General features: G+C 38.6%; 2 protein-coding genes, 1 long non-coding RNA gene and 1 pseudogene across 3 annotated transcripts; 1 reads left to right on the top strand and 3 right to left on the bottom strand.

Moving 5' to 3' along the window:
- Positions 1-523, bottom strand: LOC103415786 (UDP-N-acetylglucosamine transferase subunit ALG14-like; annotated as a pseudogene).
- A 3,223-nt stretch (positions 524-3,746) lies between these two features.
- Positions 3,747-4,516, bottom strand: LOC103415782 (uncharacterized). The gene is made up of 2 exons (XR_526281.4): positions 4,164-4,516; positions 3,747-4,027 (listed from the first exon to the last, which is right to left on the bottom strand). It is a non-coding gene; the product is annotated as an uncharacterized lncRNA (long non-coding RNA).
- Positions 4,517-6,415: 1,899 nt separating this feature from the next.
- On the bottom strand, positions 6,416-10,865 carry LOC103400564 (putative pentatricopeptide repeat-containing protein At1g69350, mitochondrial). Its single transcript, XM_008339215.4, has 2 exons — positions 10,437-10,865; positions 6,416-9,507 (listed from the first exon to the last, which is right to left on the bottom strand). Exons 1-2 carry the CDS (start codon positions 10,469-10,471, stop codon positions 6,906-6,908), a joined length of 2,637 nt encoding a protein of 878 aa, XP_008337437.3. The 5' UTR covers positions 10,472-10,865; the 3' UTR covers positions 6,416-6,905.
- Positions 10,866-15,339: 4,474 nt separating this feature from the next.
- On the top strand, positions 15,340-21,166 carry LOC103419262 (uncharacterized). Its single transcript, XM_070814079.1, has one exon. It carries the CDS (start codon positions 15,546-15,548, stop codon positions 20,934-20,936), a length of 5,391 nt encoding a protein of 1,796 aa, XP_070670180.1. The 5' UTR covers positions 15,340-15,545; the 3' UTR covers positions 20,937-21,166.
- Positions 21,167-23,468: the final 2,302 nt, after the last annotated feature.

Here is a 23,468-nt window from a genome sequence, read left to right as displayed (position 1 = left end):
TTAGAGCACGTATAGCAGCAGTAGAATCAGATCAACTACATGAGACAACCGACATAGTAAGCTCTGGGATACTTATTCTGTAACTGAGGCTATTGGATAAAGAACTGATCTGCTATCCTAACTTGTAAAGAAGCAAGCCACTCAGGGAGAGCCGCTGCACTCTTTGTTTTACTCTTAACATAAAACACAAACGACCATCTACTCCCCACAACCTTGAATAAGAACGCAATTACACAAAGTGGAACACAAGTCATAGGCCCATTGCACATAATCACTTGGGGTCGAATTCTGATCATTAGCTAGAACCATGAGCCAAAGTAATCAAAGTATTCAAAATAGATGTGAAATATGATTGACCCATTTTCCTGCTCTGGTAGATCTGCATGAACTGCGAGCTCGAACTCTCATCGACGTTCTCTTCGAGTAGTCGAGCTTTCTGGAGACTCATGTTATCAGTGGCCGCTGCGATGTAGAACCTGGGGGTAAATATGTCTTTTTGAAGGGCGGACAACAGGTTGATCATCTCTTGCGTCGGTGTTGACCCTGCCGCTTGCTTGGCTCTCCGGCTTCGCCAGTAAAACGCAGATCTGTAGGTTCATCGAGCTCGTCTCCAACCAATTATACGACGTAGTATGCGTGTTTCTTGAAGGAGCTGACCTTGCGCGTGTGCTCGTGGAGGGAGCGAAAGGGGTTGAAAGCTAGATCCGTCGGCGATAGCAGTGACTAGGAGGGAATTGTGGGACTCAGATCATGCGACGTCGTATACGCCGTCGGTGATGTCGTAGGAGACGAGCTCAGTGATTGGTTAGCGGCATACGCCGAGGCCCATAGGGAAGGGAGAGAGGTCGATAACGTGAAGACGAGCTCGGTGATTTTGCAGCAATACTGTAGGATTTATGGCCAAAAACACGTATATATATATGCGCAGGAAGCAAGGCGGATGGCGGCGGGTCTGGGTGAGAGAAACTAGTCCGGGCCTTTTAATGGCCCGTATAAGCTGCATGCACCAAGAGACCAGCCCAGCCCGTTCAAAGTAATTGTTGGCGAGCTCGGGCTCAACAAGGTGCCCAGTGAATAAAGCCTGGTTCTTGGTTTTGATCATCTACACCCAGCGAACAAGTTTGTTGTTATGAGAAACCAAACTTGAGAGAGAGAAGGAAAGAGAGATTTGGTTTTTTGGATTTTTGTGATTTTGCAGATTCACGGTGGTGGTATGAAAACTTGAGAGAGAATCGACATAGTTGTTTATGTCGTTTCCCACAGACGACGCCAAATGTTGATGCACAAAACCGGAGGTCTTGGAACAACGTAAATCCGACCGTGAATCTGCAAGAAATGTAAATAACACAAGATATATCGTGGTTCACCCCAATGTTTGGGCTACGTCCACACTGATATTGTATTTCTCTATTTGTGAGGGAGATAGATGGAGAGAGCTTATGAGAGTCAGAGCTTTGAGAGGGTGAGGGGTTAGGCCTAAGAATTGGCCTAGGTGAGGAGTCCTTTTATAGAATAAGGGCTCATCACTTATTACATATTTGCCCATTCATTTATTACATAATTACATTTAAGTTCCTCGAATATTTGTACGAGATCTAAATACGGATGCCCTAAGTATGATATAAACAGGGTACATAAAAAACAACGTTATCTTCTTAAACATGTTAAGTTTAAGATTTAGTGTATAAGATTTATATTGAAAAACTATCAAACAAAAGTCCAAATGACGTTTGTATAAAAATAAAAAGTGCTAAATATTGAAAAACTATCTAGCAAAAGTCCAAATGACGTTCGTATAAAACAAAAAGTTTCAGCACTTAATCTTATACTTTTTTTGACAGAGTACGGTATACGTATAAAAAAAGAACAGGTGCATGCATAGAATTTGATAAAAACTTCGTTAGGATTTCAACTCGATCTAAGAAAATAAGACATCACGCACCATACAATTACAAGTCTAAACTTTCTTCAAACATAAGATCACTGATAATATCATAGATTCCCTCGAACTATTTGTCCATCCATAAAAAGAACCTCCCGAGCCAAGCGGTGTGCAACCTTGTTAGCCTCCCGTTTGGTGAAAAGAGTCACGAGTGGGCGATTGAGTGCAGAAAATGTCTAGCATCGTTAATAACATGCCCCGGCGGAGACATATCATCCTCAGAATTTTGTTGAAGTGCAGGTGCAGCGATAACCATTTATTTCTTTAAGTTTTGTCTTTTAAGTTGAGAAAGTCTTTAAAAAATTTGAAAGGGAAAACAGAAAAATTAGGAAATTTGTTTATGATTCATTATTTCTATTTGTTTACTTTTTATATAATAATCCTTAATTTACAGCGCCATTCATAAGATACATTTTAGATTAGAAAAAAAATAAAATAATAATAATTAGATAGTGCGTTTTCAACTTTTCAATTGTAAATTGAAAAGTTGCACAGTTTCGTCATGATTTTGGTTTTATGTGGTTTGGGATTGTGCAAATGTTTGTTCAGTTTATCGTATTCTTCGACCAACAATTGACATGTCGTTTTCTTAGTTACTGCTAATCAAATTAAGACAATGAGGTTAAACCTGGAATTGGATCCGCTCAGGACTTTAATGTTCGGAGTCTAAGGATCAAATCATCTAGATTGTTGATTGGTGTCTAAAAGAAATCAAAGTTGTTGATTTTGTATGGTGGGCTAGAAAAATAAGTTAATGGAGACTGTTGAATTCAATTTGTGCAGCCCAGATGAATTGATCTCTATGCTCCGGACACTAAGGTCCGGAGCGGATCCAATTCCGTAAACCTTGACATGGGTTTGTCTTCACTTGTGAGTTTTTGACACGTGCAGTTATTTGTAATTGCTATATAAATAAAGATTTAAATCTTGATAACGGATTATTTTTGTGCTTACTAACCATTTGGGAATGAAACACAAATAAGACCCAATACGTGGAATTAAAGTTGGTAATTTGTTTCAATTTGGGCATGTTTGCTAAAATTTCGGAAATGGGAATGTTACGGAATAATGTAAATAATCCACCACTTTTTTTTTCTTCTTCCAAATATTATGTGTTAGTAAACGAAGAATATGTTAGGAATGAGAATTAAACTCTAGTTTGGAGTTTCGTTCATTGTAAGTAAACATGAACAATTCAGATTTTGACTCCTCGATCCAACTCCCTTACCAAATTGTGAATTAGTAAGCAGTGCCATTACATGAAGGAGGTCACCGATTTAACCTCAGTTGGATTATTCCTTACTCAGTAACGGATTAGTAAACAATGCCACAAACAAAAGGAGGTCACTAATCCGACTTACAAAAATTCAAAAGCAGTACATCTGTACATGCATGCGATGAGTTATGTACCTAATTCTGGCTAGCTAATTATTAGCTTATCGTTTTGTTTAAAAAATAAAAATAAAATAATACCATGGGCTAAAATCAGTGATCCAGTAAGGTCCAAAACAAACACCGAGGCCTGAACGGAGGTTGATGAAGCACAAAGAGGCCCACTCTGTGTGGTCAGCTTAATTTTAAAAAAGAAAAATTAATGAAAATGATTAAAAACTTTGAATTTTATCGATATAAAATAAATAGTAAAATAAATAATATCAAGATTAATTTTTTTAATATAAAAATATAATTTTTTTTGTTAAAATTATATTTTAAAAAAGGCATGAATTGACCGAGACAATGTGAAAGGGCAGGTTGGCTGCCGCAGCCCAAAACCTCCAAGCGAACGAGACATAATTCAGAAATATTGAGCTAATAATAATAAATTAATTTATATTAATATTTGAACTACAAAGCAAATTTCTCCATCTGAAATAAGAGAAAAATACACACAAAAAATTAAAAAAAAAAAGAATTAAAATTTTTATAATATCACCAGATGTACAACAATAATGCTCAATGTGATTTCTGATTCGGTTTTTCTGCCCCAAGAAAATTTGAGAAAATCAATCTCTTAATGCATGAGGTACGTAATTGCAAGCGCCACCATCATAAGCGTGTAAGCGATTCCCTGATCGATCGCCATTCCTGCAACAATTCGAACCCAGAAAAATTAGACAAAATTATCAGAAAAAAACCCATAAAGTTGTCAAATTTTTGGACCGACCCAACACAATAAAAATTGCAAATTTGATTTTTTTAGGGAAGAAATTGATGGACTTACCGTAGCTGGTGGGAGCAGGAGCTGGCGCCTGCTGGCCGTAGCCGAGGCTGAGGAGCGCCATGAACATGAACCCGATGATTGGGAAGGCGCAGGATCTGATTGAGTTCATTTTTCGAACGCTAAATATGAATTAAGAGAAAATTAGTGAAAATAAAGGGAAATTAAGAGGGATTAGGCGAAGATCTGTGAGAAGGTGGGGTGAGGTTTGGAGAGGGGAAGGAGGCTGCGGAAACAGTTGGCGGTGCTATATTTATATACGGGGGAAGTAAGGAGGGGTGGGGTTTTTGGAACATGGGAACATGGGAACATGGTGGGCCGGCCAACATGTGCGGTTTCTCTGGAAAGCGGATGAAAAAGAAAACGAGTACAAATTGCGCCTGTTGTGGGTGACTTCTACTAATTAACCCCTTAATTTTATGAAAACTGTCATTGACATTTTAAATTTTTTATTTTGAACGACTTACAAATGTTTTTTCTTTTTAAATATAGAAAATTTAGAGTATGTAATGAAATTTTTTAAATGCTAATAACAATTCTCAATTTTATTATCAAGATTTTTAGCTGTTAAATGTCAATTATTGAATTTAATGACTTCAAATTGTATAGTATTCCATGTATTAAGGTACCGTTTGGTACACGGGACGGAACGGGACGAGTCGTTCCGTCCCACGTTTGGTGCGCCTAAAAACTGAGGAACGGGTTGTCCCATGGGACGAAATTTGACTGATTTTTCGTTCCACCTCTTCCTCTTGGAACGACCCGTTCCACATCCGTGAAACACAAATTTATAACATTTTATGACAATTTCTCCTTATCTTTTTTAATATTTACATCATTTGTTCCGTCCCATCCTATCCCGTCCTGTTCCGTCCTGTCCCGTCCCGTTCCATCCTGTCTACGTACCAAACGGTACCTAAATATACAACAAGGAGGGCCGTTTGAATTTCTTTTGTGTTCTGTATTTTAGCTCATAGAAGTGTTTCTGTAAAAAGAACTTGATAAGTGTCAGATGTTGTTAGAAGCGTATTATTGTCCAAATATATTTTTAACCTTCTAGTTACAATTTTAAACAGATACAGATTTATATGCATGCTGATATAACAGTGACGCACTAATATGTTATTATGTCATTGAATATGCCATGATGACATCTCATATAAATAATATGACGCCAATATTCATTCGGGTAAATAATGTAATATTAATCTTTAATATTTGCACCAAGGTGTAAGAATCTCTGTGTTTTTGGTGTGCGAAAGGGATCGTCTCCGAATCTTTTGTTTCTAATCTACCAAATCAAGAGATTCGTGCCGTTGAAAATTGATCAAATGGCTGAAGTTATTATAACTTTTAAAATGAACCTCCTGTTTATAACCGTTGAATTAAATTTTAATAGTATGAATTTCCTAATTTGATGGATTAAAAGGAAGGCATCCCTTCCCGTTGGTGTGAGGTTTTGTTTTGGTTTGGAAGGAAAAAGTCATACTTTGACTCCGAGTTGGCGGCGTGTTGACTCGGACCCTCATCACTCCAAAAGGCAGGTATCAAGAGAGAGAAGAGAATCCCGTTTCAAAGCAATGGATTTGCGTTTTTGGTCAGAAGCCTGTAGCCCGCCACACAAGTCTCCAATGCGTAGGAAACTCCAGAGCAAATGCGAATGCGTAGCCAAATTGGAAGGTCAGAGCCGAACGGAAGGATTCTATGAATTAGAATAGTCTTAAAACAGATGTCAGCCCACTAATCACAAGTTAATTACGAGTTTTCTTCTAACACAATACAATTACGTGCCATGGAAAAGTTGTTCTTTGCGTTGAAACCATGGCTCCCACTCACACCAGCTGTAAACTCGACTCAGATATGCCCATCTGTGGCTCTAGGTAGAGTCCATTGGGACCCCTGAATTCTTTGAGTGAAGGAAAATCGTGCAAAAATTGGCAATATATCTACACTTCTAGAGTGCACAAATAAGATCATTTTCTGTGTTTTCTGTCAGGATTACATGCCCGTTTGGAAATGCTTTTCTCGAAAGTACTTGATAAGTACTTTTTTTGAGTTTCTGATCTCCTTTTCATTCTTCATTAACTCATCAATTACATGGGCACGAATCAATAATTACCTGAATCAAATATACACAACCGAGGCAGTACTAACAAAATGAAAATCTAGCAAGCGAGTTATGATGCGGAACAAAATAAGAGAGAGGAAGAAAAAGAACGATCTTCTTAAGATAAACAAATGAGTGGAACAAAACCTAACCAAGAAATAATCAAATTTCTTTTCATGAATTGGACCGGTGACAAATGCGCACTGGCATAAAATTGAAACACATTGTTATACTATGTAAAAGAAGAGGTGGGGGGAACAAGTCTCTTGGGTAAGATTAAATTTACTATCAGTCATTACCAGTTTTGAAGAGGGAGAGACAAAACTAAGCCACATATTTCTAATTTATTCAAGCAAATGTATCGAGGCAAAGAATTGCTTTCTAAATTTTATATTCTTCTAAGTTAATTGCTTTCTAAATTTAAAATTCTTCTAAGTTATATACCTGCTAAGTCTCAGAGCTGCATCGATATAAGCTGTGGCACCTATTTGCTTTCTCAAATCCTCTCCCATCTTCTCATTTTTTTCTGGAGGCAAAGAATTGCTTTGATCAACTACTTCAGCTTATGCTTCTGTCTACATCTCCTTTTCATGGCTGACCACTCATTCTCTTTTCTTGCTTCTGCTGGGTCAAAACATCTAAGACTCTGCGAGCCAACTGTCTGAATTTAATGTCTCCATTGCATCTCCAACTATAAAAGCATGCGCCTGGTCCCGAACCTGAACCCAACTGATAGCACAGTCCTTCTTCACTTTCCTTGATTTCATCAGTTCCCTCACCCTGTTTACCTCTTCCCATCTCCCAGCTTCTGCATACATGTTTGAAAGAAGTATATAGTACCCAGAATGATCAGGCTTCAACTCAAACAGATGCTCTGCTGCCCAACTCGCCAACTCTAAATTCCCATGGATTCGGCATGCCCCGAGCAAAGCACCCCAAATGTTGGCATCGGGTACAATTGGCATGCCTTTAACAAGTTCTGCTGCTTCTTCCATAAGGCCAGCTCGCCCAAGGAGGTCAACCATGCAAGCATAGTGCTTTTCTGTTGGCTCAATATTTTGTGTGCGCATCTCCTCAAAGTATTTTTTCCCTTTCTCAACTAGCCCTCCATGGCTACAAGATGACAAAACTGCAATGTATGAAACTGAATCGTATTCTACACCTTCTTCCCTCATTTTTTCAAAAAGACGGATTGCAATGTTAAGCTCACCTAGCATTCCATATCCCAAAATCATAGTATTCCATGAAGCTACATCCTTGCTTGGCATGCAATAGAAGACCTTAGCAGCAAGATCAATTCGCCCACATTTGGTATAAAAATCCAAAAGCGAGTTAGCAACAAAGAGATGAGTATCAGAAATATTTCTTACTAAAAATCCATGAATCTCTTTGCCCTGCTTGATTGCAGTTAGATTTGCGCAAGCTGATATAACTCCCATAAAGGAAACAACGTCATGCATCATTCCCTTAAGCTTCATTTCAGAAAACAAACTCAGAGATTCTAAGCAATCAGTAGTTTGAGAATAACCTACTATAAGTATATTATAAGAAATCTCATCTCTGACGGAGATGTTAAACACATTTCGAGCAAGACCTAGACAGCCACACTTTGCGTACATGTCTGTCAAAGCATTAGAGACAAACAAATCTGAGGCAGATCCCATGCGAACTGTCATTGCGTGGATTTCTTTTCCAAGACGGCGGGAACCCAAACGAGCACAAGCTGGAAGAAGATTTGTGAAGGTTACAGAGTTGGGAATTGCATCATGAGCTTGCATTTGCTTCACAAGTCCAATGGCTTCCAACTCATACCTGTTTTGAGAAAAATTAGCAATCATGGCATTCCAAGAAACAATATTCCTTTTATCCATCTCTTGGAACACATTCGATGCCTCATTTGGACGGCCTGATTTTGCATACATATCAATTAATGAGTTGGCAATGAAGATATCTGTTTCAATACCTGTTCTGACACTGAAACAATGGAGTTCTCTGCCAACTCCAAAGAATTCTAGTTCAACTAACACTGGTAGCATGCTAGAAATGGTGACAGAGTTTGGTTTAACCCCTACATCAATCATCAACCTAAATGTATTTAAGGCTTCCAAATTATGCCCCACGTAAGAGAGACTGGTAATAGATGCATTCCAAGAAACCTCATTCTTCTGAATTATCTCATCAAAAATTTGTTTTGAAGCCTTCACATTCCCACATTTCCCATACACGTCAACCAATGCATTTCCAGTAGTCACCAAAAGATCCAAACCAACCTTCACAACATAGCTGTGAATCTGGATCACCATCAACTCATCTTTGAGCTCTGCACAAACTGGCAGCACACTGATAACAGTAACAACATTTGGCTTAAACCCAATTGCCGAATTCATCTCTCTATAATATTCAAGTGCTTCCACGTAGCACTCATTGACCGAAAGCACCCCAATAACTGTATTCCATGAGACGACATCCCTTTCACGCATTTCATCAAATATCCTCTTTGCATCTCTCAGATCCCCACAATTACCATAAAACAACATAAGGGTATTTCCAACGAAAACATCATAATCAAATCCCACTTTAAAAACAATCCCATGAACCTCCATCCCTTTTTTTACCTCCAAAAGGTCTGCACATGCCTTGAGAACAAAAGGAAAAGTATAGTCATCGGGTCCAACACCGCTCCGAACCATTTGATTATAAGCCTGAAAATTATCATTAACTTGAGCAATGGAGCAAGCCCGTATGAGGGTGTTCCACAAGAAAGCAGTGTGACAATGCTGGACTGTTTGTTGGAAGAGATGGTGAAAGGTTTCTGGGGATCTGAAAGTGGCGTATCTGAGCATGAGGGAGGCACATAGAGAGACACTGTGGGGCAGTACTCCGTTGAGAAGAGCAGAGGCGTGAACTTGCTTGGTTTGGCGAAGGGTTTGGACGTTGGAGCTGAGCGTGAGGAGATCAGAACGAGGGTAAGTTGGTGAGGCATGTGTACAAGGCGTTGTGGTGGTAGAGAGATACAAGGTTCGGGTGGGATTTGATTTGTAATTATATTTGCTGCATGAGAGTAGCAGAGCCAAGTGAAACTGCCTTAATGCATGGTGAAGGTGGTTTAACATCGAAAGAAGCAAGGCGTTGATGTCTTCAAAGTACGATGCTATATGATTCCGTAAAAAGAATTGTTGACTAAGTAGTTTTTCTATGATTTGGCAATGAGCAATCTTTCTCTCACTATTCTCCGTTACACTGAAATGTCAGATAACAATGTGTAAGCTACAAGCTTAGTAAGTAACTGCAGCTTCCAGTAAAGATAAGTTTACTTTTCATAAAAAAAATTCAGAATCTGATGGGAGAAATTAAAGCCTAAGGTTCAACCTAACAAACAAAAGACAATGAACTTCAAAATTTATCATGTCATAACCATCTAAATTCAGTTTTTTCAAATTGTCTTCAGATACTCACTGTACAAAAGTGAACTTGACGCATGGTCATATTAGTCATGTCATTCGACTAGATACAAATGGAAACATGATCTATTAATTATAAATGCACAAAGATTTCATGACAAGTGAATTATGGTAGCAACCTCACATTCTTATTAACCACTATATATCACTGAAACAAAATCTGATCACACGTGCTGCATTGCAATTTCAAGTCCATTACAAACATGATAGACAAACAAAACTATACTCAATCGAACCGCAGCTATGCAAGCAACTATGCACAAACTCCCATTAATTTCCCAAAACTCCGACATTATTGATCAGTTGGACAGAATCCCAGCTACCCACATTACAACCGAATAGTCTTAAATCCAAATGATTAATTCGAACAGAATGACATAAACATAAATCACCACAAAATTTCATCACTGAAATCCAAAAAAGTCATGACCATCACACAAAGTACAGATTTTCAACCTGAAAAACCACCTACTCAGAAACATTTCATCTCAAATAAATCAAACCCATCTCAAATTTTCCACCTATCAGTTAGATGAATCCCAAGAGCCATGCAAATACAGCAAGCACAAAAATCCCAGAAAAATAAAAAATACCCACAAACAGATGCACTGCAATCGCATCCAAACATCAAAGGAAAAAGGAAACTCACGGGCATACTAAAATGCCAATATACAAGAAAGTGAGGAACTTTATAGAACAAACACGTACCCTTTGATAAAAATGCATATAATTCGAGAACCCATTTGGATTCATCAACCCATCAAAGGCGGCGGAGGGCTTCGATTTCTCGTAACGCCGACTGGTAGCCGCGGACCTCACATTAAGGTTGACGAAGATTCGGAGGGCTCTGTACACGTCGGAGTAGGATCCGGACCCGAACATATTGTAACTTCCGATAATTTTGGGTCGGATGTGGATGCTCCAGCCCTCTACCGGTGGAGGAAGAAGAAAAGCGTGCTAGGGTTTAGCGCGAACCAGAGTGGATTTCAGACACGTGCGAAGTAAACCACAAGTGAGGAAGAAAGAAACGATGAAATTGACAGTAATGCCCTTAATGAATGCTTAGATGCTGCCACGTGTTAATCTGAGTTTTGATCACCTCCTTCGTCGTCTTATTTAGAAATTCGAATCCTACCACCAACATGCACAGAACTAACTTCGGCTTAGAAGTATTTTGTACCTAATAGTGTATTATTTCGTATTTCGATCATATTAAAAAATATCTTCTTAAATGGTTCTCTTTTCCTCCTTTAACCAAAAATTCTTTGGTGCAGTGTAAAAAGCATGCATGAAGCACATTCAGATTTATTCTTTTTCTGTGTCCTTTTAATACAACCCTTTTGCACTTCCTAACTTTCAATTGAATCGACCTTCTGTAAAGTTTTCAACAGAGGCAAATGATCAATTTGTAGAAAATAAAATGATAAATTATGAGGAATACACATGAACGGGATATTTTGAAAAAATGAGCAGTATAGACGCTAAATTAATTGATCGCGTCACACTTGGTGTTTCTGATCATATTCGATTCCAATAAAATGAGCTATAATATCATTATATTAAATTCATGGTTATAGAAAAATTTTGATAAGACAACTTAATCAACTGGTTGATCACGTGACATTCACAAATGACGGACCATACAGCTGACCAGTATCACAAATGATAAAGTTGAATTATACTGTGTATAATGAATTTGTTCCTTTATGAGAGCGTCTTACCATGTAAATATCATGTTACTTGCACCCAAATGCCTAGCTGTCGATTGATCACGAATAAAAACTTGCTGCTAAGAAAAGGACAGGTGTATCCCACGTGGTAGAATTCAAAAGCGAAAGTACTAGTAGCATCTAATCCATGTGAAAGTTGAAATGAGGATCCTCTTGATTCTCTTTGAGAAGATTTTGAATATCCTCTAATTATATCAATTTATTGTATATTGTACGATAAAAAAATTATTATAAATTTTTTTATTTAAAATCAAATATAAACAATAATTGATAAAAATTAATTGTACAATATATGATAAACGAACACAATTAAAAAATCCCTAGATCCTCTTTGAAAAGGATCCTCGTTCACCACATCTCTCTCTCTCTCTCTGGTGGGCTAGTTGGAACATATAATATAAAAGTTGTTTCATTAGGTTTGGTGCGTATTTATAGAAAACAATTTACATGATACGATTTAAGTTTTGCGACAATGAAAAAACTAGGAAAAATACTTTTTTTGAAAAAACTATATTTTATCAACTATATGCTATAGCAGATGATGATTAACTTCCCTTATTAATGATTTAGATAGAGATTCCAACCGTCCTTCCTAACGCATCAGGATCCTCTTCTGAGCGAAGGATAAGGATTCTCCTGACCAAGTTCATCGGGCAGTTGAAATTTTATCCAACGGCTACAATTATTATAACTTTTAGAGGAGCCTTCTGTTTGTAGTCGTTAGATAAAATTTTAACGATCAAATAAGCTTGGTCAGAGGATCCTCACCCTTGCTTAGGAGAGGATCCTGATCCCTTCCTAACATCATATCTTCTATAAAATACAATCTAAAAAATAGTTTCCTTTGCATCACTCATAAACCAAAAAAAACAAAGACAAAAATAATATATATATATATATATATATTTCCTTTAGAATTATTATTTTTTATTAACAAACGATTTTTTATTAACAAACGATAGTATTTACACTGAGGGTTAAGAAGAGGAATAAACCTCACACTGGACTAGCCTTAATAATATGGTTCAACTTCGTTTTTTATGAGAATTGAACCTAAGACTTCTCACTTATAAGTGAAAAGAAATACCATTATACCTCAGTATTAAGTGGCTAAAAACTAACTATAGTTCTTGACTTTTAATTGTAACATTCCAATATTAATTAGGTTGTAGTAATTATTGAGTTTTTGGTATGTAGGTTATATATTGATTCACATAAACAATAAAAATATTATTTGATGATTATTATTTCGTCCCTATAATATTAAAAGTTATATATCATTGTGCTTGAATTTCTCTATATATATGCATTTTATGTACATATGTGGCTATGTATATACTATAGTTACATATCGAGATTTTTGTACCAAAACTTAAATAGTGATATATTCGTATCAAATTTATGTATGGATACAATTGCACTTAAGCTTGTGTTTGTTAGAATCGTATTGAAACTTAAGTACTTATATATCATACTTATGAGTTTATTGATAACAATATACACGTGTTATATACAAGTCTATCGCTAACAGACAACGACTCAACTAGCGCAGCCGTGGCTTGCCTGGGCTCTGACACAACCTCTCATACCTTAACCATCACAAACTCCTCCTCAAGAATTAAAGCATCATTTAAAAGCAAAAATTGTAGCTTTTTCTTTCCCGGGAATCATATCGAAAATCTACCTTCTTTTCATGCCAAATTAACTTGGCTTAGCCATCTTCCCCTCTTATAAATATATTCTTATTCCTCCGTATAATTCTGTAGCTACCTCCCTTCCCACATTCCTTTGCTCTCAATTTCTCAATCTGCTCTCAATTTTCAAAATTACCATTTTGTTTTGTAATTCAGTTTTCTGGAATTGGAGGCTAGAAATTATGTGTCACCCTTCAGGCGTGCCTAATTCGGTGAGACGGAGAGTGAGAGGCTTGGCCGTGCTACAGCAGCATCGCAGGTGGCTTCTTCTGGAGGCGTATGTGGCGGTAGAGAGGGCAGTGAACCTGCAAACGGCTGCAGCTGCGGCCAGAAGGGTTGGAGAGGCTGCTGCTGGAGGTGGCAGCGGTGGCGGCGATACAAGGCGGTGCTTGTGCTCGCCGACGCGGCATCCTGGGTCGTTCCGGTGTAGGCAACACCATGCTGAGTATGTCTGGGGCGGTGGTCGGAAGTTGAGAGGAAGTATGTCGAGTAATTAGTTAGTTCTATTATATTAGTACAAATTAAGGAGAAAAGATGATCATATATATGGGTGATCTGTTTTTCTTTTAACTTATGCATGAAGTAATTTGTGCATAATAATAATTATGTCTTTTTTATTTCCCATTTCTAACGGTTTATTTTTTATTGCATTCGACTGTGATAATTCATATATTTCATGCATTTATACCATCCATTTCTAAAGTCTTTGTGATGTTTTTGTGTTAAAATTGTGGCATTTTACCTTACCTTGTGTTAATATACAGTTATTTTTGTTTTAGCATTGTTTTCATTAAAGTGGAGCAAGTGGAGCACTAATTGTGAATTTAAATGGCTGTAGGAGGTGGAGAAACTGACGGGGATGGCAGAAAGAAAAGAAATCAGAAGGCAGAAAACGTGAAAGCAAAAGAGCAGTGAGAAGAATAATAAATAAAAGAATAAGTGGGAGGACATGGACTAGTGGAAGAAAGAAGGAGTGCATGACAGCAATACAAAAACCAGCGAGAAAAGCAGAAAACAGCACAGCAAGCAGAAAAGGAAAACAAAAGAAGTGCGCAGAGAGATGGGAGACAAATAGAAAGAAAAGAATATAAACTGCAAAGAAATAAAGAAGAGGGAGTGGAAAAACGTGGACTGCAGAAGGAATAAAAACAGAAAAGAGATGGGACTCGAACTGGCTGGCGAAGAAACGAAGCGGGACAGAGAGTTAATGGCAGGGAAAGAAAAGCATAAAATAAAAGAGACAGCGCGGATATAGACACGGGAGTGAGAGAGCATGTGCGGCGAAGAAAAATAGATATAGAAAAAGAATCATAAGGCAGCAAGATGGAGACAGGATAGAGAGTGCACTGGCGGGACAGACTGACAGAAAAGAAAAGAAGAAGCAACGTGCAGAAAAGGAGGAGGTCAGAGTGCGGACAGGATTTGGGGGCTTAGAGAAAGAAGAATAAACAGGAAGAGAGAGGACTGAAAGGGGGGATAAGAAGAAAGAGAAGCAGCGGGAGAGGGGGGAGCTGCCATTGGGCAGCTCGAGAGTGGCGCAGAGAAGTCAGCTGGGCTGACGTGACTGGAAAGAAGAGAAGGCGAGAGGAGAGAGGCAGGTCAGTGAGCAGTGAAGAGACAGAGGCCAGGTCAACTGGGCGGAAGGCAAGAAACAAACAGAAGCACAGAAGCACGGCAGAGATCAAAGCTCCACTCTATCTTTCTCGGTTAAATCTTTCCAAACTTATGTTTTACTTTTGGTTTAATTTGAGAATAATGTGTAACTAATTTTTAGTAGTTAGGGGCTGTTTTGAAGCCCCGAATATGATCGTAAATTTGAATGAAACATAACATACTTGCATGATTATTTGGTGGTGGAAAGCATGTCCCCTAACTCATTTTCTTAACTTGTGAATTAAAATCTATTGGTATTATTTAAAATTGGTTTCTGTACTGTTTTTGTACGATTTAATTTAAATAGTAAATCAATTCCAAAAATCCCGAAAATTTGTGTGAGCATAGCTTGGTGTGTCTAGTTTAGGTGTATAAAATTTCGTTGCATTTGGATAAGTATAAGTTAGTCTAATAATTATTGTTTGGTGGCTGGTCAGTGGAGACAGCCACCCGTTTTTGTGACATTTTAAGTATTTGGATAAAACAATCTTCTGCGGGAAAGACCCTTATTTTCATATGCTACAATTGACAAATCTTAGTGTTAATAAGGAAAATTAATAGGATTATTGTGTGCTACTTTGTGGTGCGTTATAATTTCTACCAAATTTTTGGCGCCGTGTCGCCGGGGATTGTTATTTCTGATTGCTTATATTTTATTTTTATTTATTTGTATTATTTTCTATTTCTTGTCTATTTAGTGTTTTTGGTTTTGGGTTTATTTCAGGTACTTTTTGTAGTATATGCAAACTCGAAGGTCCGAAAGCATTGATATAGCTCCCTACAATCCTGAGCCTGAACAAATACTTCGAAAGGTTCGAGGAGAAATCAAACAGAATCAAGCATTGGTGTCCGTACCATCATCATCGTCTCCACCACATTTTAGTTCAATAAAGGAGGAAAAACCACAAGGAGACATGGCTGACAACCGTACTCTCAGGGAGTTGGCAACGCCAAACACGGATCAACAACCATTGTGCATCACATATCCAAATGACGAAGGAGGATGTGAGCTCAAGTCCGGCATGATTCACTATTTGCCTAAGTTCCATGGGTTCGCAACAGAGGATGCCAACAAGCATCTTATGGAGTTTCATGTAGTATGCTCAGGAATGAGACCAGCAAATGTGAATGAGGAGCAAGTCAAGTTGAGAGCATTCCCATTTACATTAGAAGCTAAGGCAAAGGAGTGGCTTTACAATTTACCTCCGGGATCAATGAACACCTGGAATCAGGTGAAGCAAGCATTCTTAGAGCAATATTTTCCGGCCACCAAAGCTGCAAGCATAAGGAAAGACATATGTGCAATCCGACAACAACATGGAGAGCCCTTTGGAGATTACTATGAGCGATTCACACATTTGGTTGCATCTTGTCCTAATCATCAAATTTCAGAGCATCTTTTAATACAGTATTTTTATGAAGGATTATGTGGTACTGATCGTATAATGCTTGATGCAGCAAGTGGAGGAGCATTCATAGACAAGACACCAATAAATGCTAAGGCATTATTAAAGAACATTGCTGGCAACACACGACAATTTGGAGGGAGAGATGAGCTACCTTTTAAGAAAGTTAACGAGGTAAGTGCTAATTCTAGTATTGAATTACAATTAGCTAACTTGACTAATCTTGTGCAACAGGTTATTGTGGCTCCAAAACAGGTGTGTGGTGTATGTTCAATGATGGGACATGCCACGAACATTTGCCCTTCGTTGATGGATCAAGGTGGTCTTGAGCAAGCTAATGCGTTAGGAGGGTTTCAAGGGCAACAAAGGCAAACGTATGATCCCTATTCCAACAACTATAATGCAGGATGGCGTGATCATCCACACTTAAAATGGAACAATCAAGACAACGGACAACAATCTGTTCCCAACAACTATAACCGTCCGCCTGGCTTCTTTCAAGCAAGACCGCAGGCACCATTTCAGCCTCAACAACAACAAGCTCCAAGTAAGTCTCTTGAGGATTTAATTGCTTCTTTAGCTAACTCTACTCAATCTCATCAACAGAAAACAGACAAAGCAATTGAAAACCTTGAGCGTCAAATGAGTCAGTTAGCAAGTTTGATGGGGCAACAACACCAACCAGGAAGGTTACCGAGCCAAACTGTGACAAATCCAAATGCGGAGCAGTTAAATGCTATGACTTTAAGGAGTGGAAAAGAAATTTTTAAGCAAGATGAGGATTCAACAGAAACTGAAAAGTCTCCTAAAGATACAGAATTGAACAAAAAAGATTCTGATAAGGTAAGTAAAGAAATTCAAAATTCATTTAACTCATGTGTCCCTATTCCTTTTCCTCGTAGGTTTATGAAGTCTAAGAAAGAGCAAACTGATAAGGAAATCTTGGATACTTTCCGGAAAGTCCAAGTGAACTTACCTCTTTTAGATGCCATAAAACAAGTGCCCAAGTATGCAAAGTTCCTTAAAGAGCTTTGTACAAACAAGAGGAGATTCAATGATCAAGAAACTGTGGCATTAAGTGAGGAAGCATCAGCTGTTTTGCAAAGGAAGCTACCACCAAAGTTGAAGGATGCCGGTAGCTTTACCATTCCATGTGTAATTGGAGGGAAAGAGTTTGGGAGAGCATTGTGTGATTTGGGGGCATCCATCAATCTGATGCCATATTCAGTGTATGAATCATTGAACCTTGGAGAGTTGAAGGAAACAAAGGTAATAATCCAGTTGGCAGACCGTTCAAATAGATATCCGAAAGGCTTATTGGAGGATGTACTTGTGCAAGTGAATGAGCTTATTTTTCCTGCTGATTTTTTTGTTCTTGAGATGGAACATGACCCTATGCCTACTGCACTTCCTCTTATATTGGGAAGACCATTCCTTAGAACGGCACGTACAAAGATTGACGTCTATGATGGTACCTTGACCATGGAAATTGATGGAGAAATTGTCAAATTCAAAATCTTCGAGGCTATGAGGTACCCTATTGATTTTGAATCTTGTTTCTCTATTGATGCGTTTGACTATTTTGTGCAGGATTGTTTTAATGAAAGTGTGGGACAAGGTAATTTAGAAAAGGTGTTAGTGCATAGCATTACACATGAAAAGCTTAATACTTTCGAGCACATTGATGAAGAATTAATTCAGACTATGGCAGATCTTGAGTCTCTTTCACCAATTCACGGTAAATCTTCTGCCTATTTTATTTCTCTTCCTATTTCTAACAAAAAAAATCTTCCTTCTGTGATTCAGGCACCAAAATTGGAGCTTAAATCGATTCCTGAATATTTGAAGTATGCATTTTTGGGAGAGGAAGAAACATTACCAGTCATCATATCATCACAACTCACAGCAGAGGAGATGGAGAAACTGATCCGGGTACTGAAGGATCATAAAACTGCGATAGCTTGGAGCATTACAGATATCAAAGGTATAAATCCAGCTACATGTATGCATAAGATTCTGTTGGAGGAAGGTGCAAAACCAACAAGGGAAGCTCAACGTCGTTTAAACCCTCTCATGATGGAGGTCGTCAAGAAAGAGGTTATCAAACTTCTTGATGTTGGCATCATATATCCTATTTCAGACAGCAAGTGGGTGAGCCCTGTTCACGTAGTTCCAAAGCGATCAGGAGTCACAGTTGTTAAGAATGAAGCTAATGAGCTAGTGCCTACACGTGTGCAAAATAGTTGGAGAGTTTGTACAGACTATCGGAAGATAAACAACACCACACGCAAGGATCACTTTCCAGTCCCATTCATTGATCAAATGTTAGAAAGGTTAGCTGGTCATTCTCATTATTGTTTTCTTGATGGCTATTCTGGATATAATCAAATTGCAGTTGCTCCAGAGGATCAAGAAAAGACGACTTTCACATGTCCATTTGGTACATTTGCATATCGAAGGATGCCGTTTGGACTTTGCAACGCACCTGCCACATTTCAAAGGTGTATGGTGAGTATCTTTTCTGATATGATTGAGAAAATAATTGAAGTGTTCATGGATGATTTTTCTGTTTATGGTGATTCTTTTGATACCTGTCTACATAATTTGTCCCTAGTTTTAAAACGTTGCCAAGATACTAATCTGGTCTTAAATTGGGAAAAATGTCATTTCATGGTTTCTCATGGATTAGTTCTAGGGCATATCATATCTGAAAAGGGAATTGAAGTGGATAAGTCAAAAGCAGAACTTGTTAGTTCTTTACCTCTCCCTACTACTGTCAGGGAGGTTCGTTCTTTTCTGGGACATGCAGGTTTTTACCGCAGGTTTATGAAGGACTTCTCAAAGATTTCTAGACCGTTGTGTCGTTTGCTTCAAAAGGATGTATCATTTGATATGAATAAAGAGTGTGTGGTAGCATTCAACAAGCTTAAGGAGTTGTTATCCACAGCTCCTGTGATCATGCCACCAGATTGGAGTTTACCTTTTGAGTTGATGTGCGATGCTTCAGACTATGCAGTCGGAGCAGTTCTAGGGCAACGTGTCAACAAAGTGCCTCATGTCATTTATTATGCATCCCGGACACTTAATGATGCCCAGTTGAATTATTCAACAACAGAGAAGGAGTTTTTAGCTGTTGTATTCGCTTTAGAAAAATTTCGATCTTATCTGATTGGGACTAAAATTATTGTGTTTTCTGACCATGCAGCATTAAAGTATCTACTCACAAAAAAGGATGCAAAACCGCGACTCATTCGATGGATACTTCTACTTCAAGAGTTTGACTTAGAGATCAAGGATAAGAAAGGGAGTGAGAATGTTGTAGCAGATCATCTTAGCCGACTTGTGCATTCAAACACAGAGGAAGATCTCATCCCTTTAAGTGAGAGTTTTCCGGATGAGCAATTGTTTTCATTAAAGATTACTGACCCTTGGTATGCAGATATTATCAATTACAAGGTCATCAAAAAGATTCCGGATGATTTTACACGTGCTCAGAAAGATAAGCTTGTCAAAACCGCCAAATACTATGAGTGGGATGATCCTTATTTGTGGAAATATTGCACTGATCAATTAATTAGAAGGTGTGTCCCCGAATCTGAGTTTAAATCTATTCTAACTTTTTGTCATTCTTATGCATGTGGTGGCCATTTTGGAGCAAAGAGGACAGCACTTAAGGTGTTAGAGAGTGGATTTTATTGGCCGAGTCTGTTTAAGGATGCGTATGAGTTTTGTGCAACATGTGATCGTTGTCAACGAACAGGTAACTTGGGCCCAAGAAATCAAATGCCACAAACCCCTATTTTGGTTGTTGAGATCTTTGATGTGTGGGGCATTGATTTCATGGGACCTTTTCCATCTTCAAATGGTTTACTTTACATTTTATTGGCTGTGGATTATGTTTCTAAATGGGTGGAAGCAAAAGCCACCAAAACTAATGATTCAAAAGTTGTTTCAGATTTTATTAAGAGTAACATCTTTGCAAGATTTGGAATACCTAGAGCAATCATTAGCGATGGAGGGAGTCATTTTTGCAATCGAACATTTGAAGCGTTGCTTAGGAAGTACAATGTCACACATAAGGTGTCTACACCTTATCATCCGCAAACTAGCGGTCAAGCAGAAGTATCAAATCGTGAGGTGAAGCAAATTTTGGAGAAAACTGTGAGTCCTAGTAGGAAGGATTGGAGCATGCGCTTGAACGATGCATTGTGGGCTTATAGGACTGCCTATAAGACTCCTATTGGAATGTCCCCATTTCGGTTAATTTATGGGAAACCATGCCGTCTTCCAGTAGAGTTAGAGCACAAAGCTTATTGGGCGATCAAAGCCTACAACATGGACATGAGTGTTGCCGGTAAGCAAAGGAAGCTTCAATTAAATGAGTTAGACGAAATCCGGAATGATGCGTACGAGTCAAGTCGAATATACAAGGAGAAATCAAAGGCATTTCATGATAAGATGATCTTAAGGAAGAACTTTGTCATTGGACAGAAAGTTCTTCTATTTAATTCTCGCCTTCGATTATTTCCAGGTAAGCTTCGTTCTCGATGGGTTGGTCCATTTGTTGTAACTAATATTTTTCCTCATGGTGCAGTGGAAATCCGAAGTACGAAGACCGTAAACGTGTTCAAAGTGAATGGGCATAGACTCAAGCCATATTACGAGCCTTTTGCCGAGCATGATGTGGAGGTTGTACCTCTCCAAGAACCAGTTCCCTTTGGATGATTACTGGAGGCATCGTCCGGCTGCAAGACGTTAAAGAAAGCGCTTCTTGGGAGGCAACCCAAGCTTTTTATCTTTCATCTTTATTTTGAATAATTTTAAATGTTCTTGTTCTGTTTTTCTCTTGTTTTCTGGTTTGTGTGTTTAAGTCCTACTTTTGTTCCGTTATGCAGGTAATGATGTTGCAATCTCTACCACAACTTCTTGCAAAGTACTTGTACATTCATAAAAAAAAAAAGGAACATTAAGCAGATAAATACATGAGGGAGTCTTCACATAGGCTGCTTAGGAGGAACTTCAGCAGTCGGCGGGGCCACAGAAGGAGGAGGCATCAGAGGTTGATCATTTGGAGCTTCACTACGAGGTATAGCCCCAGAGGACGAAGGCAGATGCGGTTGGAACAAGCCCACAAACCTCCGGTGATCAAGTAAAATTTGACCATCATTTTCCTGCAGCTGGTCAATTTTCCTCTTCATGTTTGTGGCATAATTGTGTGCAAGCTTGTGCAATTGTTTATTTTCATGCTTGAGTCCTCTAACCTCATCTTTGAGACTCTGTATTTCAGCCACCAACGATTCAACGTGACGGGTTCGAGCAAATAGGCGTTGGGCCATGTTGGACACAGAACCCGCACACTGCACGCTAAGAGCCAGAGACTCCTTAACCGCCAATTCATCAGACCGTCTAGCGAGCAGTCTGTTATCTCTTGGGGTGACAAGGTTCCGGGCCACCACCGCAGCGGTCATGTCATTTTTCATCACCGAATCCCCAACGGTGAGGGGACCGGTTGGGGATATGAAGGATGGGCGCCATATGTTGTCTGGTGAAGGCGGAGCTGCCTCTTCACCAATGTTCAAGTCAAAACGACGATCGGAAGGGCCAGACATTTTTCAGAGGTGGTGAAGAAAGAAGAGAGTCGGACTGATTAAGATTTTGGGAGTGCAAGAGGGAGTGTTTACAGGAGGGAGCTCAAGTGTGTTGTGGAACAAAATTAACGCCTCTATAAAAAGAAGAAATCAAAGAGGCGCTCCTCAGAAATAAAAGAGGCGTCCTCTCGCAAATCGAAGAGTCGGGGCTCCGTTCTCAAAAGCCTGATTCTTTTCTCAAAAGAGGAGTTTCCTTTCTCAAAAGCCGGATTCTTTTCTCAAAAGAGGCGTTTCATTTCTTAAAGGCTGGGCTTGCTCAGAAACCACGAGCCGAACCCCGGATTTCAAAAGATCAATTTGTCCAGACGTGTCGTCACTCGTCACATGCAACTTGCAGCTTTGCGGAAATTACGGGCAGCTTTGTCAGAAAGCGCGTAATTTGTACTATTCATCCATCCACCGGCTGCCGACAATGAGTGAGAGAATAGTTCCGGTTGTGAAGAAAAGTCCTATAAGTATTTACCTTCGCCTTCCACAGCAAAGGCACACCCTCTCAGCACTTCTTCATCTCCGAGAATGCATTCCCAAAGAATCCTCCTAAGTTATTCTGTGTTCCTCATTCCTTGGGATACTCCTGCGAACAACCCATTCAAAGCAAAAGTATTTCATATCATAAAGGTTGAAAGCAAGAGTATCTCATATCATGCATTCTCCATGTCCTTTTCCTTGTCTTTGTTCTAACCTGCAGGACATGGAGAAATTGCTCTCGAGTACTCGTCTTCCACTGCTGATGTACTTCCAAAGAAGCTGCCACATCTACCTGAAGAACAGATAAGGCAAGCGAAAATGATACTAACAGCATGTGGAGACAACGTACAGAAGAAACAAGCAGAGAAGAATGCAGCTTGTACAATCATCCCAGCGGAAGGAGTCCGAGCTGAAGAACTAGAGAAGCTGCCACATCTGCTTGGAGAACAAATAGGGAACTGCAACATCACCAAAGAGCAAAGCTTCGCCGTACAATATCATCAAATCATCACTTGCAAGTAAAAAGCTAAGTGTCACCCCGTTCAAGAGGAAAGCTGTGGAAAGTCAACAAGCACGACCAATGACCACTTATTAGTTCTATTCATTGTCTTTTATTGTGATTTTCAATTTTTCGTTTGCAATTTTTTTTATATTTTCTTGTGTCACTTAACTGAATTATTTCTTTTCTTTGCAGGAACTTTTGGTTATTTCCACCCTTGAAGTTGATTGCAGAATTTTAGCTTGGGGGTCATCGCTTGATTTTACTGCAAATTAGGGAAGTTTTCAGTCCACTTGTTTTATTTTGTTTCTTATTATTTATTTTATTTTTATTTGCATTATAGTGTTTTCTGACATTGGGGACAATGTCCAGTTTAAGTTTGGGGGTAAAGAGTATAAAAAATGACCAAATTGAAATTTTTTGTACCTTCAACTACGAACAAGTTTCATTTGTTTCCATGTTGTTGCTTTTTGTTTTCTTAATTAGTTTTGTTTTCTTTTAAAAAAATAAAAAAAATTTTTTAAAAAATCGGAAAATTTAAAAATCCAAAAATATTGTCTTGTTTCCCTTATTGTTTTAAATTAGATTTTTGTTAGTTTCCTGACCCAATGATATAATTGGATCAAATTTGAACCATGATCA

This window comes from Malus domestica, chromosome 15 (genome assembly GCF_042453785.1).
Source record: "Malus domestica chromosome 15, GDT2T_hap1".
Classification (NCBI taxonomy): domain Eukaryota; kingdom Viridiplantae; phylum Streptophyta; class Magnoliopsida; order Rosales; family Rosaceae; genus Malus; species Malus domestica.
The sequence above is the reverse complement of the archived record's forward strand: the minus strand, read 5'-3'. Positions and strand labels throughout refer to the sequence as shown.

Bases quoted from the DNA above. Each gene is read 5' to 3' on its own strand.
- LOC103419262 (XM_070814079.1), top strand. From the start codon at position 15,546: ATGCAAACTCGAAGGTCCGAAAGCATTGATATAGCTCCCTACAATCCT.
- LOC103400564 (XM_008339215.4), bottom strand. From the start codon at position 10,471: ATGGGTTCTCGAATTATATGCATTTTTATCAAAGG. The intron at 9,508-10,436 runs GTACGTGTTTGT...CTGACATTTCAG, and splicing joins ATATGCATTTTTATCAAAGG to TGTAACGGAGAATAGTGAGA.